At 34.0% G+C, this 18,600-nt stretch overlaps 3 protein-coding genes and 1 long non-coding RNA gene across 9 annotated transcripts; 3 read left to right on the top strand and 1 right to left on the bottom strand.

The window, feature by feature from the left end:
* The first annotated feature begins 887 nt into the window (after window positions 1–887).
* On the top strand, window positions 888–1,478 carry LOC107177456 (uncharacterized). The gene is made up of 2 exons (XR_001508509.2): window positions 888–1,033; window positions 1,183–1,478. It is a non-coding gene; the product is annotated as an uncharacterized LOC107177456 (long non-coding RNA).
* A 1,509-nt stretch (window positions 1,479–2,987) lies between these two features.
* Window positions 2,988–10,354, top strand: LOC102619809 (heat shock 70 kDa protein 17). 2 transcript variants are annotated; one of them, XM_025099774.2, is made up of 15 exons: window positions 2,988–3,152; window positions 3,322–4,082; window positions 4,778–5,010; window positions 5,557–5,716; window positions 6,248–6,493; window positions 6,617–6,753; window positions 6,918–7,287; window positions 7,405–7,566; window positions 7,814–7,888; window positions 7,984–8,084; window positions 8,227–8,296; window positions 8,798–8,854; window positions 8,934–8,995; window positions 9,486–9,558; window positions 9,673–10,354. In XM_025099774.2, exons 2-15 carry the CDS (start codon window positions 3,324–3,326, stop codon window positions 9,958–9,960), a joined length of 2,793 nt encoding a protein of 930 aa, XP_024955542.1. In that variant the 5' UTR covers window positions 2,988–3,152; window positions 3,322–3,323; the 3' UTR covers window positions 9,961–10,354. The 2 variants fall into 2 exon arrangements, with proteins under 2 accessions (XP_024955542.1, XP_052299057.1); XM_052443097.1 differs by lacking the exon at window positions 2,988–3,152 and having other exon boundaries at window positions 3,172–4,082.
* A 657-nt stretch (window positions 10,355–11,011) lies between these two features.
* On the top strand, window positions 11,012–13,541 carry LOC102619518 (pentatricopeptide repeat-containing protein At4g02750-like). Its single transcript, XM_006481283.4, has one exon. It carries the CDS (start codon window positions 11,178–11,180, stop codon window positions 13,398–13,400), a length of 2,223 nt encoding a protein of 740 aa, XP_006481346.1. The 5' UTR covers window positions 11,012–11,177; the 3' UTR covers window positions 13,401–13,541.
* A 215-nt stretch (window positions 13,542–13,756) lies between these two features.
* LOC102618628 (UDP-arabinose 4-epimerase 1-like) lies at window positions 13,757–17,064 on the bottom strand. 5 transcript variants are annotated; one of them, XM_025100165.2, is made up of 12 exons: window positions 16,958–17,064; window positions 16,767–16,839; window positions 16,447–16,528; window positions 16,126–16,250; window positions 15,864–15,977; window positions 15,662–15,769; window positions 15,463–15,554; window positions 15,228–15,369; window positions 15,016–15,110; window positions 14,660–14,789; window positions 14,377–14,521; window positions 13,757–14,226 (listed from the first exon to the last, which is right to left on the bottom strand). In XM_025100165.2, the coding sequence occupies exons 4-12, from the start codon at window positions 16,246–16,248 to the stop codon at window positions 13,994–13,996; spliced, it is 1,182 nt and encodes a 393-aa protein (XP_024955933.1). In that variant the 5' UTR covers window positions 16,249–16,250; window positions 16,447–16,528; window positions 16,767–16,839; window positions 16,958–17,064; the 3' UTR covers window positions 13,757–13,993. The 5 variants fall into 5 exon arrangements, with proteins under 5 accessions (XP_024955933.1, XP_015386795.1, XP_006481345.1 ...); XM_015531309.3 differs by having other exon boundaries at window positions 16,772–16,839; XM_006481282.4 differs by lacking the exon at window positions 16,767–16,839 and having other exon boundaries at window positions 16,958–17,051.
* Between the last annotated feature and the right edge of the window lie 1,536 nt (window positions 17,065–18,600).

Here is an 18,600-nt window from a genome sequence, read left to right as displayed (position 1 = left end):
TCATAGTCTCATAATAATAAAAATAAAGTAAATGAATACATCATTAGTAATAACTTCTTATGAGATATTGAGAGTTATAGGAGATGAAGAGTTGTTTTGATGAACATCATATTGTTATAATTATTTCATAACACTCTATTTTGGATGTTCATCGAATAAACAAATTTATTATGCTTATATTTGTATTATATTAATTATAATTTAAACCTAAGAAATTGTTTTTAATTTATTCAATTAAGCCAATTTACCTACCATGCTTTCACAACATCGTGATGCAATATAAATTTATATATTATTATATAATTATTATTGAAGTGAATAAAAATTTTTAAAAACATAATTTAAAGAAAGAAACCATAAAAATTAGAATATTGATTAATTCTTTAAAAATAAACACTTATGGTCTACACAATTATTTTATGAGAGGGTTTTTAAAGTGAATTTTCCTTCATTCTCTCATGATGCGATGTGGGTAAGTTTGAGTCTTAACATTATATAGATAGTTTATGAATTACGATTTATGTTAATTTTTAACTATTTTTATGCACATGATTTAAATAATATAAAATATTTGAATTTATTTGGTTGAGTCGGTGATATATTTTGTGCGTATTTAATCAGACACTAAAATGATGTGTAAATTTTGAAGAAGCGACGGGAATTATCCGTAAACTCCATTAATGGGTTTTGATTAAAAAAAAAAAAAATCCATTAATGGGTTTACTGTTACTAAAAATCCATTTATTTTCATCATTTTATCTTATTCCCTAAATAGTTAAAAAAATCATATTAGCAAGCCGTTTAAAGTAATGTCATTATTTCAAATCGAAAATATATTCATGATCCTTCTCGATTAGGCTAACTACAGCTCAAATGTAATAAATTTACTTTGCAAGCAAAATATGATTTGCTACTAGGATTTGCTTATAAATAATAATAAAGAGTGTACTAGGAAATTTATCCTTAAAGATGAAGCCTTCAAATTATTTTCCTCTCCTAGTACTGTGTTTCTTAGTCTTCACGTCCGCTACAGGTAATACAGCCCTTCTACTTATACCAAAAATAATTTCTCTTTTCATTTCGTTTTTCTTCTGAAGTCATTATATTTGATAGATCTGTGGACTTTTCTAATGTCTTTTAATTATTATTTTTTTTTTTTGTGTTTGTTTTTGAGGAAAATAGGTACGGTGCTGGGAAACGATCATCCTTGTGGGAAGCCTTTGATCCACATCATTAATTGCTCAAAGCTGGCCTGTGTTCAGAGCTGTGTTCAAAAATATAATGAAAGTATAAACGGTGCATGCATCGACATGGACAATTGTTGCTGCAATGTACTAATATTAGGATGACTTGCTTTCTGCTCATCTCGGATTTGTTCAACATAATAAAATTAATCTAGTATTTGGTCCCTTTTTTGGGTACCAAATTTAGGTTTTTATCGACCAACCAATGCATTATCTCTGTTGTGGGTTTTCTTATTAATTTCTTCTATTTGGGTACTAAAAATATGTGTATTAAAATTTTTATGAATAAGCCTCACCTAACAATTTATTAGTTAGCTAATGATATATTTTTGTTGAATTTTTTAGAAATAATAATTTTAACAATGCTGTAGATGGATTGATCGAACGCCTCCCTTTTAGTTTAGGGGTGGGCACTGTTCGGTTCGGATCGAAATTAACCAGAATCGATTTAAATTAGTTATTTTATAAAAAGAACTGAATAATAATTGAACTCAATAAAAACCGAACATAAACGGATCTTTTCATATCGGTTCGATTTTTTTTTTGTTTTGGTTCTATTGAGCCCATTTTAAATTTCTAAATTTTTAGCCCATTAGGCCTCATGAATGTAATATTTTTTTTCAACAATTAGTTTATTGTAATTTCATTTCAAATATTAACAATAAATACAAAGTATTCAAAATACATTTTATCACTAATATCTTACTAACTACTAATAAGGTACTTACAAAATATGAAATATTAAGATTTCAAAATACATAACCAAACTCCAATACTCCATCTACATAAATATAATGTTGTAAAGACAAATAAAAATAACAACAATTACAACTTAAGGGTTGTTGCACGGTGGAAGAAGGTGTTGCATGGTGAGCACAAGCTGTTCTTAGGTGGGTGATTTGATTTCGATTTTGATTTTAGCCCTTAGGGTTTGTTTTGGGTGCAGAAATTGTAACACACACACACAAACACACACACACATATATATATCCGTAATTGTGTGCGTGCATGCTTATTTTGGTTATCTTACGCAACCAATTAAAATTTAACGCGTATCGATTTAAATAAAATCTCAAAAATAATCCGGTTTTTTAGTTCAATTGAGTGAACCGAAAATCGAGCTTGTATTTCAATTTTTTTTTACAAATCATATATTTCGGTTATTTTTTAAAATTAAAATCGGTCTGAACGGAACGATTCGGTTTGATTTTTTCTAGAATACAATTTTTTTGCCCAGTCGTACTTTTAGTCTCATATTTTTTGTGTTGAGTTTCTATTTAATTTTATGGGCTGGGATTTTTACTTTAATAACTTATTTTTGTTGGAATCAAACACTTGTATTATATACTCATCAAAAAAAGAAAAAAAAACACTTGCATTATATAAAGTTTTCACAAGAGAAGAGAATGTCAATAGTTTAATACCCGAACCGATTCCATCGCGGGTGACGTGTTACGACCAAAAAAACAAATTAGAAAATTAGGGGAAAAAAACATTTTATACAACTTTTTCAAAATATTTATAAATTTTCTCTGCTTTTTTTTTTTTTTGGGAAATATTTTTCTCTTAGTTCATAAAAAATTACAACTAAATCAAAGTGGATTTGACTTGAACTTTCCACCAGGATCTATGATAATCGTTAGCACAACACAACAAGGCAACTCAGATCTCACCACGTGTACCATTTGCCATATGGCACAATATCATTCGTCATCATCTCTCATTTTTTTTCCACGTTAAACCCTCACTCACGTTCCTGACCGAATCACCATTAAAAACTCCCATACCAAGTTCAATTTTCCCTCACGTTTCTTGTCAACCAAACAGCAAAATTCAGAAAATCAAAAAAAAAAAAAAAAAGAAATTAAATTCACTCCCCTTCCAGAGAATGCGATTTACTAACAACTGGTACCCTTTCTCTTTCTTTTTCGTTTACTTTATATTTCCATAATCTCTTACATTTTCCTTCATCAAATCATTGTCTGTTGTTTCTCGAGAAAAATTTGAGCTAGTAAAAGCAAAACAAATCAATTTAAATTTGTTAGTAATAGTCTTTGTTTGATTACGTGATTTGCAGAAATGAAGAGAATGCTATTGAAATTACTTACATTCTTATCAGTTGCTTCATTGCTCGTAAGTCATTCGCAATCAGCGGTTTCGAGCGTAGATCTAGGCTCAGAATGGCTAAAAGTAGCAGTCGTAAACCTAAAGCCAGGTCAAAGTCCGATTTCAATAGCGATCAACGAGATGTCGAAGCGTAAATCACCAGCTTTAGTCGCATTCCACGAAAGCACTCGTCTTTTAGGCGAAGAAGCTTCCGGAATCATTGCTCGGTATCCTCACCGAGTCTATTCTCAGCTCCGTGACATGATTGGCAAACCGTTCAAGCAAGTCAAGCATTTGATTGACTCGCTATACCTGCCTTTTAACGTTGTCGAAGATTCTAGAGGTGCCGTGAGTTTTAAGATTGACGAGAATAATAATTTCTCTGTTGAGGAGCTGCTAGCCATGGTGTTGAGTTATGCGGTGAATTTGGTGGACACTCATGCTAAACTGGCCGTGAAGGATTTTGTTATTAGTGTGCCACCTTATTTTGGGCAGGCCGAGAGGAAGGGATTAATGCAGGCGGCGGAATTGGCCGGGATGAATGTGCTTTCGTTAGTTAATGAGCATTCTGGCGCTGCTTTGCAGTATGGGATTGATAAAGATTTTTCGAATGAGTCTAGGCATGTTGTGTTTTATGATATGGGTGCAACTACTACTTATGCCGCACTTGTTTATTTCTCTGCTTATAATGCTAAGGTGTATGGCAAGACTGTGTCTGTGAATCAGTTTCAGGTGAGTTGTTTAAATTCCATAATTTATGAAGTTATTTATGCTGATGTGTTAATTTTGAGTAATAATGCTATTTTTAATGTTTCTGCTGCGGATGAAGCTTGATTCAGTTCAGGATTTGATTTGTTCGATGGGGAAGGTCCATTGGATAATTTTGGTTTGCTCCCAATGACATGTTGGAATAATGAACCATTAGCTTAATATTTCACAGAATCACTAAGAGTTATGACTGTGATGGTAGCTTTGAAATGCATTCTTCTTATGGGTAAATGACTTAGTTACTAGTCCTTGGATTTATTACCAGTAAAAGGATATCATTTCTAAGATATTCAATTTATAGACTTTGCTTTCGAATTTCCCTGCTTGTTTTGTGTAGCTTCCTTGAAATGAATGTAAAATGTTCCGTTTTAGTTACCTTATTCGTTTTCTACACTTGATATAAATTGTTTTGTGATATAGGTGTGCATATACTCTTGGTATTGTTTTGGCTTTATCATACATGTTGCTGTTTTTATTTCTCTGTCAACCTTCATTGTACATGGTATTATGTGAAAATGAGTTTGACTGCTCATTATTCCCATAGCATTATCTTTTTCCCACTCCATCGGTGCTCTATATACAATATTTCTGTGCCACTTGTTATGTTCCTGCATATCTAATTAGTTCTTAATGCTAGTTGATATTTGACAATTTTGCAGGTTAAGGATGTTAGATGGGATGCAGAACTTGGCGGTCAGAACATGGAATTACGATTGGTGGAATACTTTGCTGATGAGTTCAATAAACAAGTTGGTAATGGGGTTGATGTGAGGAAGTCTCCCAAGGCCATGGCTAAACTGAAGAAGCAGGTTAAACGTACAAAAGAAATTCTTAGTGCGAACACAATGGCACCAATATCAGTTGAATCCCTCTATGTTGATATAGACTTCAGGTAGGTGGAATTCAAGCATAGTTTTACACTTTGCTGTACGTTTCAAGTTTATTATCAAAATTTATGTGTTCTTTCAATGGGTGAGGAACGGTAGAACATGACAAAAATAGTTTGTCATGTGAGGGATGCATCTTCTCTTACAAGTGCTTTGTTCTTTGATATAGTGCTATAAAACACCTTCTGTCGAACAATAGGGTCAATAGAATGACCAAGACACCTTCTGTCAAACAGTACAGTCAATAGAATGACCCCTGACCGACTGAGCCTTTCATTTTGGATTCCAATTCTTACATGAGATTCCTTTTTCCATTTTTTCTTTCTTCAAATTTACTAGCGGGATTTTCATTTGGTAAACTATTATATGTATATGTATATATAAATGTACTAATCAAACTATATTGGCTTGTTTTTCGTTTTCTTTTGGTTCATGCTGCTGGTAGATATAAATGTTATTTATGGATTTTGGTGCAAAATTTGCTGTGCTGCATGCAGATAATACACTCAAATACACTTACATACATGTATGGGGTTTGTTTTATCTTTCAGGAGCAGCATTACCCGCCAAAAGTTCGAAGAGCTCTGCGAAGATCTGTGGGAAAGATCTCTTGTACCTTTGAGAGAGGTACTTAACTATTCGGGGTTGAAAATGGACGAGATATATGCAGTGGAGTTAATTGGAGGAGGCACTAGAGTGCCAAAGTTGCAGGTTTGCACTATTCTCTTTGTTTTGACAGTTAACCCGAGTATTAAATTATTGAAGTGCGAATATCATGAGGCCTGTAACATATTATGTCCAATTCAATGATAGAAGACTTCAGCTCGATTCAAGAGAAGAATATAATATATGTTTACTTGTTTTAGTCTTAATATTTAATCACTTAGCCTCGAATAAGATATAACTTCATATATTTGCTCTGCGATGATGTAATTTAGTGTTAATAGTTTTGTTTTGTTACTCTTTATACACAAAGATTGTTGTTCTCAAAAGACCTTTTATTTTGAATATTCAGCACAATGACAATCTCATTTGATACCATCTGTAATTTTTCATTTTTCATCATTAGTTATAATATGTTTGATAACTGCATGGTTAAGCAATCTTTGCAATGTTATCTTGTAATATGTTTGAGCTCATTTTTTATTGCAATTTCTGAATATTTGGTATGAATTATATGACACTGGAAAATAATGTTAGGTTGCTAATTTCTTAAATCTGAGCTCTTGTTCCTTTTGACAGGCTAAGCTCCAGGAATATCTTGGAAGGACAGAGCTAGATAGGCATCTTGATGCGGATGAAGCTATAGTTCTTGGTGCATCACTGCTTGCAGCAAATTTAAGTGATGGAATCAAATTGAATCGTAAATTAGGAATGGTTGATGGCTCCTCTTATGGTTTTGTGGTTGAACTAGATGGACCTGAACTTCAGAAAGATGAATCTACAAGGCAGTTACTTGCTCCAAGGATGAAAAAACTCCCCAGTAAGGTAACCAATGCGACATATGGTACCATGCTGTTAGTGGTGTTGAAGTTGGGAAAATAATTTGAACACTTAATTAGTTCTAATAATTTTTTTTTTTTTTTTTTTTTGTATTTGATTATTTGACAGATGTTCAGATCCATTATTCATGCAAAGGATTTTGAGGTTTCGCTTGCATATGAAAGTGAAGATCTTTTACCCCCTGGTGCTACCTCCCCAGTGTTTGCTAAGTATGCAGTATCCGGCCTGGCAGAAGCTAGTGAAAAGTAAGGATATCAATTTCCTCAATTCTGTGTAGAATCCTTGTTTTTTTCCCCTTTTCCTCGCATTCTTTTGGTTATCTATAATGGTGTCAATTTTCCTTTTATCAATAATAAATATTCACTTAAAGTTCACTGCAGATTTTTTATCTGTTTCTTTTACTATTTAGGTATTCATCACGAAACTTGTCATCCCCCATCAAGGCAAATCTGCATTTCTCTCTCAGTAGGAGTGGAGTTCTTTCTTTGGATCGAGCAGATGCTGTTATTGAAATAACAGAATGGGTGGAGGTTCCTAAAAAGAATTTGACTGTGGAGAATGTAGCTTCTTCTTCCCCCAACATATCAGCTGAAACTGCTGCTCAAAACATGACTGTAGAAGCCAATGAAAACTTGCAGTCTGAGAGTGGGACTAGCAGTGCATCCAACTCTACTGCTGAAGAACTGAGTGCATCTAATTCTAGTGCTGAAGAACCAAGTAAAACTGAACTTCTTACAGAGAAAAGGCTGAAAAAACGGACATTCCGGGTACCACTGAAGGTGCAAACTAGCTGGCTAATTTAAATTTTCTCTTACTTTACACTTCAAATGGCATCGCCTGCTTAACCTTGTATACCATTCATGTCTAATGGTTATCCGATTATTGATTGGTGATAGATAGTTGAGAAGACTGTGGGACCTGGTGCGTCCCTTTCAAAAGAAGCCCTGGTTGATGCTGAAGCTAAATTAGAAGAATTGGACAAGAAGGACGCAGACCGAAGGAGGACTGCAGAACTGAAAAACAATCTGGAAGGGTACATATATGCTACTAAAGAGAAGGTTTGAATTCTGTGCTGAGTAATTCTACTATAGAATGCTGGTCTTGTTTGTTACTGGTCTTTTCTCTTCAGCTTCCAGTGAAGGTGTCATTTTTTTTTTCCGGTTTTATATTCAGTATCAAGATCCATCTGAAATATATGCGTGAAATGGTTCAAACATTGAAAAAGTTTTTGGCCCTTGCCTTCCTTTTTCTTTTTCTTTTTTTCATTTTAATTATCTTGTCTATGGAATTTGTCTATGATACCAGTTTGAAACTTCTGAGGATTATGAAAAAGTTTCTACCAGTGAAGAGCGCCAATCGTTTGTCGAAAAGCTTGATGAGGTTAGCTTCTTTTCTATGCTATTTAAGAACTTAAAAACCTGTCTTTTAGCTTCATTTAAGTTTGTTTGTGATATGCACATCATTTGTTGATTCAGGCCCAGGAATGGCTGTACACTGATGGTGAAGATGCTACTGCTAAGGAGTTTCAGGAACGCCTAGATGTATTAAAAGCTATAGGTGACCCAGTATTTTTCCGGTATGTCCCACTTTCAGTTGTATTTGAGGCTAATAATTTGCTGATTTTTGATGAAGTATAATTCATTTTTGAGCCTGTTAAATTTTCAAAAGATACTATGGTTAGTTAAGAAAATAACAAACTGATAAATTTTTTGGTGTAGATTTAAAGAGCTTACTGCAAGGCCGGCATCTGTTGAACATGCTCAAAAATATCTCGGTCAACTCCAACAGGTACTTCATATGATTTAACTATACCAAGCTTAATGGGCAAAAGTTCTTCCTGCTTGGCTAGAACCATATACCTTTTTTAATGCTCGCAAAGGCCTTTGCGCATCATGTTCCCCAAAAATTGTTGTGTGTGGCCTGGGATAAATTTCTATGGTTACCCTAAGAAATTTTGGGGATTTTTACTTATCAAAATTAAGGAAATATTTGGTTGCCTTAAAATTTAAATTTTGATCGCTATAAATGTTTCGTTAACTATTACTATTTTAGTAATGCTCAGGGATGTGGTCGCTTTTGGTTGCGTATATTTTGCTTTATGTCTGCACATGGTTCTATTGGGCTGCATATAAGTTGGTTCTATGTGTAAACAGTTTTTATTAAAAGGCTTCAATAAGCCAAAACCTTGAAGAGCTTTAAAGTTTCTATTGTAATGTAGTTGTCTCGGTTTTTGTTCGCTTTAGCATAAGATGTGTTGGTGTACTAACTTTTCATTCATGAGTGTTGCAGATTGTTAATGATTGGGAGACGAACAAGCCTTGGCTTCCTAAAGATCGAACCGATGAGGTCCTTTTTCTTATTTAATCTGACTCAGCTCCTTTTGTATTGCATATTTATCATGAAATTTACATGCTTTGTTTTCCAGGTTTTGAAAGATTCTGAAACGTTCAAGAGTTGGTTGGATGAGAAGGAGAATGTTCAAAAGAAGTGAGTTGTGGAAGTTTTGCCTTCATTTATTACTAAACTTGGAATTCTCTTTTTCCAGCATTAGTGTAGCTTAGTCAGTCATCTTTCCTAATACGGTTTTCTTCTTTCTAATACGTATATATTTGGTGTTGGATGCATGCATGTTTATCCCTGAGGATATATTTATGTGTTTAAATATGTAGTTAGATAGGAACTTCGCTAAACACATGGTATAGGCACAAGTCCTACTCTTCTGTTCTGAAGAATATTGAATTTTTTATATCTTAAAACTAAAGAAAAAATTCTGGAATATTTCTTGGAGATCAAATAGGATGTTTCTTTCCAAAAATTTGTACACGCTGTTAAGGAAATTGGGGTTTCTATCAACTCAAATAGAAAAATAATAGGATCAAAGATGAAAAAGGTGCTTTCTAATCCTATGACAATATTCATTATATACTTGTGTTGTGTTTCTTTTATTTTTTTAATTCTTTTTGGGACAATATTTCAGGACTTCTGGGTTCAGCAAACCAGCGTTCACCTCTGAAGAAGTATATGAGAAAATATTGAAACTGCAAGACAAGGTATTATTGAAAAGCTCTTTCTTGATCAACTACTGAATGTGGGTTACATGTCATGTACGTCGTAATAAGCTTTTTTTTTTTTTTTTCTTTCCCTCCCCTCTCTTTTTTTCCCAGATTAACAGTATTAATAGAATTCCCAAGCCAAAGCCTAAACCTGAGAGGAAGCCCAAAAAGAATGAAACAGAGAGCAGTGCAGAGGATGCAATGGACTCCAGCACAACTTGTGAGAAAAATAACACAGAAAACGACAAGCCAGCATATGAATCAGATGGCTCAGTTACAAAGGACTCCAGCACAACATCTGAGAAAAATAATGCAGAAAACGACAAGCCAGCATCTGAATCTGATGGCTTAGCAAAGGAGAAGATTGACCCACAGCCTGAGGTCCACGATGAGTTATGATCAAATCGATACATTGTGCTTGGATTCACCACTGATTATCCTCCTTTATAGTTCAAAAATGCAAGTAGGCCGGTAGAAATGCACAATGCATTCTAGCAAAGATAAAAACTGAAGAATACGGAAATGAGCCGAATTTACAAAGGCTGCAGTTTTTTTGCTTTGGAGATTTAATTATCTGGGCTGGCAGAAATGCCTATAGTCGAGAGTAGTTCGAAGAAACGTTTTAGGCATTGGACTTCTAAAATTACGATTACCATTTAATTAAGGGGCACTTATTGGCCCCGCAGAAGTTTTGATCATCTAGAAGTCCCGAGTATCATCTGATCGGGATTATCATATTTTGTGAGACCATGTATCATCATAATTTAGAAATGGTAGTTTTTCTTTTTATTAATTTTCTTTGTGCTATATGGAAAGTCTGATAATTCGACGGATTGGGTATCCTTTTTTCTGTAAAATTTCTCTTTTCTCATGAACAATACATCTTAATTTTTCAGACTTTTATCTGGTGCGACAAAAATATAAGGAGTGCCAAAGAATCAAAGCCAAAAAATATTGCCCTGAAAATTTAAATTCGTTATTTTCTTAAGGGGCGAGCTTAAAAATTATTATTGTATCTTACAAAGATATTTGTTAAGCGAAGAGAATTTACATATGAGCTTCAAACTCTTGTCAGAGGGACTCAAATAACCCCGCGAGGTAACTATTGCTTATATTGGGTTTGGATTTGATTATGTTGGAGTTGCTCTAAGATAAATCACTTATTCATAACTACACGATTAAAATTATAATGAAAATTTTTACTATTTATCACTTTACGTGTGATTAAGATTCATATTCTACCATAAATCTGCTCTAACATAATTATAACCGCTTATATTTTATATCTTAAAGATGTCATGGGAAACTTTAGTCTACCCATAGAAAATCTTCAATTTTCTTTTAGAGCCTCATTTACTATTAATAAGATAAAAATAATTCATTAATTTGAGATAAAAAAATTTCACGATAAATTTAAAATTTGTCATTTAATCTTAGATAAATTTTTGGATGCGTCCATATTTATTCGAAAGTGATAAATAATAGACCGAATGTTATATTTATTCAGAAGTGACGCATAAAGTGCTTGATAGAAATACTAACTGTTATGGTTGTAGCTCAATGTGAATTGTACAGAACATTGTTCGCATGTTCTGTTTATACAGTTATTGTAAGCCATGAAGGCAAGTCTGAAATCAATTGGAAACAAGGGCAGTTATGTCTTCAACCAAAATAAAAAAATTACCCAATTGGGGAAGTCGGGTCGGGTTGAAGAAGCCATCAAGATGTTCTCACAAATGTCTCAAAAGAACACAGTAACATATAATTCCATGATCTCTGCTTATGCTAAGAATGGTAGAGTTAACGATGCACGCAAACTTTTTGAGCAAATGCCTCAACGAAACTTGGTTTCTTGGAACTCGATGATAGCTGGGTACTTGCATAATGATAAAGTCAAAGAAGCCCGTGAACTATTTGATAAAATGTTCAGACCAGATCTCTTTTCATGGGCTTTGATGATTACTTGTTATACACGTAAAGGCGAGCTTGAAAAGGCGAGGGAACTATTTGATTTGCTTCCAAATAAAGAAGATACTGCATGTTGGAATGCGATGGTTGCAGGTTATGCGAAGATAGGGAATTATAATGAGGCGAAGAAGTTGCTTGATGCAATGCCGTCTAAGAATATTGTGTCGTGGAATTCAATGCTCTCCGGGTATACTAAGAATGGTGAAATGCATTTAGCTTTGAAATTTTTTGAGGCGATGGAAGAACGTGATGTGGTTTCATGGAACTTAATGTTGGATGGGTATGTTGAATTAGATGATTTGGATTCTGCTTGGAAGTTCTTTCAAAAGATTCCGGAACAGAATGTTGTTTCTTGGGTTACAATGTTAAGTGGGTATGCACGAAACGGTAGGATGCTTGAGGCTAGGAGACTATTCGACCAGATGCCAATTAGAAATGTGGTTGCTTGGAATGCAATGATTGCGGCTTATGTTCAAAGAGGACAAATTGAGGAGGCTGCTAGGCTATTTATAGAAATGCCAGAGAGGAATCCTGTGTCTTGGACTACAATGATTGATGGTTATGTTCTTATTGCTAAGCTTGATGAAGCAAGGAGACTTCTTGATCAGATGCCTTACAAGAACATTGCTGCCCAAACTGCTATGATTTCTGGATATGTTCAAAATAAAAGAATGGATGAAGCTAACCAAATTTTTGATAAGATTGGGACCCATGATGTTGTTTGTTGGAACGTCATGATTAAAGGGTATGCTCAGTGCGGAAGAATGGATGAGGCTATTAATCTATTTAGACAAATGGTCAACAAAGACATAGTTACTTGGAACACTATGATTGCTGGTTATGCTCAAATCGGACAAATGGATGATGCAGTTAAGATCTTTGAAGAGATGGGGAAGAGGAGGAATACAGTTTCTTGGAATTCACTTATTTCAAGTTTTCTGCAAAATGAATTCCATTTGGATGCATTGAAGATTTTTGTGTTGATGACGCAGGAAGGGAAGAAAGCTGACCACTCAACTCTTGCATGCGCACTAAGTGCATGTGCCCATCTTGCTGCTCTGCAACTTGGGAGGCAGATTCACCATCTGGCTATTAAGAGTGGATATGTGAATGATCTGTTTGTTGGCAATTCCTTGATCACCATGTACGCTAAGTGCGGAAGGATTCAAAATGCTGAACTTTTATTCAAAGATGCAGATCCAGTTGATGTGATTTCTTGGAATTCTTTGATTGCTGGGTATGCCATAAATGGGAATGCGACAGAGGCAATCAAACTATTTGAGGAGATGGTGATGGAAGGGGTGGCCCCTGATCCAGTAACCTTCATTGGGGTTCTTTCTGCATGCAGTCATGTTGGCCTGGTTGATTGGGGCTTAAAATTATTTGAATGCATGACTGAAGTATACGCCATAGAACCTCTGGTGGAACACTATGCATGCATGATTGATTTGCTTAGTCGTGCCGGGAGGTTGGATGAAGCCTTTGAAATGGTTAAGGGAATGAAGATCAAGCCAAATGCAGGTATATGGGGTACGTTACTAGGGGCTTGCCGGATGCACCAAAATATAAAACTTGGTCGGATCGCCGTTGAGAAACTTTCAGAACTTGAACCTCAGAAAACTTCCCGTTATGCACTCTTGTCCAACATGCATGCTGAGGCGGGCAGATGGGATGAGGTGGAGAAAGTGAGGGTGTCAATGGAAGGTAGTGGGGCACAAAAACAACCTGGATGCAGCTGGATAGAGGTTAAAAACCAGATTCATACTTTTCTTTCAGGTGATCCAAAACAGTGTAGAACAGCAGAGATTTGCAATACATTGAAGACTTTAGCTGCCCAGATTAGAAACACACCTCTAGCAGTGATTATCTAGCTCTTGACAATCTATGACTGAAATCACTTTCTCATCTATAATGTTTTAATCATTTGTTCACTATTGGCGCCCTGCATGCTGTGGTTATGTCAGTCAAATGTTTGCAAGCTTATACAATTGTATATATGCACGATTCATTGACTCTTTAGTGTTTATCTTTTAGTGCAGTAACATGTGATCATAGGTTGAGCTATTTTCTTTGATTAAGTATGTATTTATCTGGTACTCAGGCCGCTATTTTGACAACCTGTATCATAAGGCTTCTGTTACTTGCCTTAGCAGATGACCAATGACTCAATAGTCGGTTGTAACATTTTTCGTTCTGAAACTATGTAAGGTTGTAAAATGGAAAGTGCTTCGATAGTAAAAGAGCTTCTGTATTTATCCCAAACAAAGATTGTGTATGATCTTCAACTGTTATTTCATTTCCCTACTATAGCCTCTACTAATACAAAGTTTTTAGTTCGTCGAGAAAATCACCTGCTTATTTTATGTATGCCTTTGTTTTCTGAGCCCAAACCCCCCAACTACTAAAAGAATAGCTTGTTTAAGCTCAAACTTGGTGAGCTACTGCAATGAGCAGAGACGTATATTTAATTGTTATGAGAACCATATCCATTGATGTGCGTCTTCTGCCATCTCCATGCAATTTGTAAACTCCCTTGGAGATATGTAAACCTTGCTGTCCAATTAAGCTCATCCCTTATTTTTGAAGGATCACTGTAAACCTCAGCATAATCCCCTGGCCGGCGGCTGAGATATTCAACCTTTATGTTCACCCCTGTTGCCTTCTTACAGGCCTCCACAAATTCCTTCACTGATCTACCTGCAGTTCATACCAAACAAGGTTCAGATAGAGCATGAATTTGAGATTATGGGATACTGCAATTTAAGCTTATTTAAGAAACAAGTTTATGAGTTTAAGAGAAAAGGAACCAAGTTTACGGGGTTTAAGAAAAAAATAAGTGCTAACAACCTTTTCCAGTGCCAACATTGTAGATGCCAACTTTCCCAGGTTTTGCATTGGCAAGAGCTAGCACATGAGCATCAACCAAGTCTGTGACATCAATGTAGTCGCGTACACAAGTGCCATCAGCGGTGTTATAGTCTGTTCCTCTAATCTGAAATTTTTGCATAATTAAGCAATCTCATTTCTTCTGTTTTCATTTATTATCTTCCAGGCAAGAACATGAGCTAAGCAATTATTACTGTTTGGAGGAAAAAAAGGAAACAGAAAAAAGATAAAAAAGAAGGGGGACCTTAAGTCCAGGAATAATCCCTCGCGCTGCATCGAAACACGCTCCAGATATCCGGCCATGCTCACGTAGTTCTGGATGGGGAGCTTCCCCCAATCTTCCTTCCGGGTCTGAGCCAATCACATTAAAGTATCTGAATTACAGCAATACGGAAGTCAGTCCCTTGGCACAAAAAAAGAACCTCCATTATGACTCGTGATATAAGATTTAGCTAACAAATTGCTTGATAATGTTTACATGAGGTTTTTCAAACAAAAGATGACAAACTTCTTCATCTGAAAGTAACCAAAAAACAGTAGAAAGAATAATGAAAAGAACAAGAAAAAAGAAAACCAAGAAAAAGTTCTAGCATCACTTACCGCAGGATCATGACAGCCATATTGGTGGTTTTGGAGAAATCGATTATGATATCTTCTGACATCTTCTTGGCTTTTCCATATGGATTAATCGGTTTCTGTATTGATAAACTAATATAAATAAATGTTCAAAACACAAATTCACTAATCATTCTCATAACTCCTATATTAATTTCTTTTTAGCAGTTGATAAAAGTTGCTTTAGGAAATCTCACTTGAGGAGTTGATTCTGTGATCGGCATCTTATCAGGCTCTCCATAAGTTGCACAAGTACTCGAATAGATCAATGTCTTCACTTTATGTGCTGCCATTGCTTCTAAAATTACCAAGGTGTTTGATGTAATGTTGTGATAGTATCTGCAGGAAATGGTGATTATTAGATGTAATACTATAATGTAGTAGTCTTATTGTTTCCATTTTAGCTAAAGTTTAAAGATGAATAAATCATGCCTTAGAGGTTCAAGTGTACTTTCACCAACATAAGCAACCGCTGCAAAATGCATAACAGCATCAAATGCATTTTCCGCAAAGATTTTGTTGACCTGAAAGAAGAGAAGTCAAATATTAATGCTATTAAAAGATTAAGGCCAAATTCAATGAGACTCTTATCCCATAAATGTCTTAATGTCAATAATATGTCATTTAGTACCGCTTTTGCATCGCCTAGATCAGCATAAATGAACTGAAGTTGCCCAGGCTGCGGGAATAGCTCTTGCAGAACTTTAACAGCACCCATATTCCCTCGTGACAGGTTGTCCTGTCAAAACAAGCAAGAGTTAACAAGTTCTTGTATACAGTATCTTATCTGAAATTGGGTTCCAATGAAAAGTTTCTTCTGGAATGACAGATACCACTATTGTTACGCGGTATGAATCTTTCAGCAGTCGAAGAGCAGCATGAGAGCCTATATAGCCAGCACCTCCGGTTACTAAGACATGAGTCACTCCTGGTTCGTGCCGGGGAAACTGGAAATGTAATGAAAGAAGATGTTACATTAGAGGACAAAAACAGAAGCCTAAATCCTCAAACTTTGACCCATAGGTACAATTGCATTCACATTAAAATAAGAATTGACCTTCCACAAATTATCTTCTATTAAGATCAGAAACATACCGCTTTGGTACTGTTAGAATCAGGGGACAGACTGAACATGAAAATAAAAACAGCTGTGAGGACAGAAGCCACCAGAATCCTGCCAGCAAAATTTCTCTTTCGATTTGCACTCACAATATCCATAGCTGAAAGCAAAACAAATCATTACAAAATAGCCTTTTTAATTTGAAGAAGCAAGCTTCTCAGACGCAATGTGATCACAATTCACAATCTTGTTTTTCTATTCATACAACTTCTTAGCGAACAACTTTAAGCAAGCGTCATTCGAATGTATGGTACTAAAATCATATAACAAATACAATATTTTAAAATAAATCCCACCTTCAAAATATGCAGGGGTATGTGCTGCCCTGTGCTATCTGTTTTAACCCGGGAAAAGCATTCGATGAAGATGAACTACAATCTGTATCAATAAAACCAAAGATGTGTCGCAGTGTGTGAAATTTATTTGTAAAGCAGAAAATAAAAAAAGAATTCAATGTCACACAAAGATCAGAGCTATTATATTTCAGTTTTAAAACTATACCCAGATGATCATAACATATAAGAACAGTACATAAATGAAATAATCAAATCACATACCAAGAGTCATGAAAGTAAATAAATAGCATACCAAAAGAAATACACATCAAGAGACTAACATTACCAAAAGTTATAAACATAAAACCGAATTGAGAAGAATGCAAGGCAGCGGCAATTGTAGGGCAGCAGAAACTTGAAAAGAAAGAAAATTGTTGAAATGTCAAGCGTCAAGATGAAAGAAAAAAGTTGACAAAACAATGAGTAAGGGGAACGATATGTCTTGTGAAATGAAAACGACTTTGAAACTTACATTAACATGAAAAAGAGACAGGACACAGACACTTTTGGACTGAGTCTTGGGTCTGCCTTTGAAATGAGGGAGAAGAGAAATTTACATATACATATGCTTTGTTTGGTGGCAAAATTCCAAAACCACCTCTTTGTTAGGTAACGTATGAATTATGAAGAGTTGACTTTGTTACACGAATATGAATAAATTAAATTAATGCATTTAGACACTGCACATTTTCCTCATAATTAAATTTTTTTCTCTTTTGCATGTATGGTGCATTTAATTTGTGATCCTTAAAGTTAACGTTTGGACTGATACCAAATTCTCATCAAACTTTTCTTCATGTGTTGTTGTAGGAGTCAAGTACATTTGCACAAGTATTTGTTATTTCAATTTAACTATGATTTTAAGTGCTCGTTCGGTAGTAGAGGTTCTTCAACTGTAGATATCCACTACTGATATATATACATATATTTTACAAGAATTATAATTATTTTGATAGACAATTTCTTTTAAGGTGGGAATAAAGAAATCGTTAAAATAAAATTCTTTTCAGAGAAATTAACCTTTAAAAAAAGAAGGTGGGGGCTATTTTAACTTCAAATTTAACATAAATCTTGAGCTACTGATTTCAAGCAATCCAATAATAGATATTAAAAGTCAAAATAATATTTTATTGATGGTTATTCATTCATTAATATATATTTTTTAAATCAATCATTCAAAAATTTAAGTAAAAAAAATTAAGTAAGAATATCCATACCAAAAAAAAAAAAGAATCTCAACAATCTTTACTCCAAAACTCCAACATTCAATCTTCTTATAGCAGAAGTAAAATAGTTTTTGTTGTTATTATTGTTATCCATCTGTGAATCAATCTTTTTCACATCCTCTTTAAGGCTTGTTTGGAATTGCTTTTGAGAAGCTCAAAAATTATTTTGAAAAGATAAAAATTAATTTTGGTGTTTGATAATTTTTTTTAAGTCACTTTAGATAAAGTCTCTCCATCCTATAGTATATTTTAAAAAGCACTATTTTGAATTTTAAGATCATTAAACTAAGAAATAAAATCATTAAATTTTAAGAGATTATTATTATTACCAATTATAATAAGATAACAAAATAAAAATAAAAATAATAAAATTAAAAATATTTTTCAATTATCAATTATTATATATATTCCATAAAAATATTATACATACATATATATAAATATATAAATAAATTTTATTCAATATTTTGTCCATTTCATTTGTTTTTATTATTATAATAGTTTAACAATAAGACAAATGATGTCTTTAGAACTTACAAAACTTTTAAAAATAAAATTTACCAAATATTTAACTAATTTTCTTTATAAATGATTATTTTCACAATACAATTAAAAATAATTATTTTAAAAACTACAATATTAGCAAATTGACCACTAGGGTGTTTTTTTTATAACGGCTCAAATTTGAACTAGGTCAATTCTATGTGTGAAAATTATATTATTGTAAGTAAGGATTATATATTATTCTAATTATTCAGCATGTGAACTCTTCGCAAATCATAAGACTACACATCAAATAATATAGAAGTAGAATTTTCATTTCATCAAGTGTAATTAATAAATTCCTTAAAAAGAGCTTTTTCTAAGCACGATTTATGGGTTGACCCTG

This window comes from Citrus sinensis, chromosome 6, assembly GCF_022201045.2.
Source record: "Citrus sinensis cultivar Valencia sweet orange chromosome 6, DVS_A1.0, whole genome shotgun sequence".
NCBI lineage: Eukaryota > Viridiplantae > Streptophyta > Magnoliopsida > Sapindales > Rutaceae > Citrus > Citrus sinensis.
This window is presented reverse-complemented; position numbering and strand designations above follow the sequence as displayed.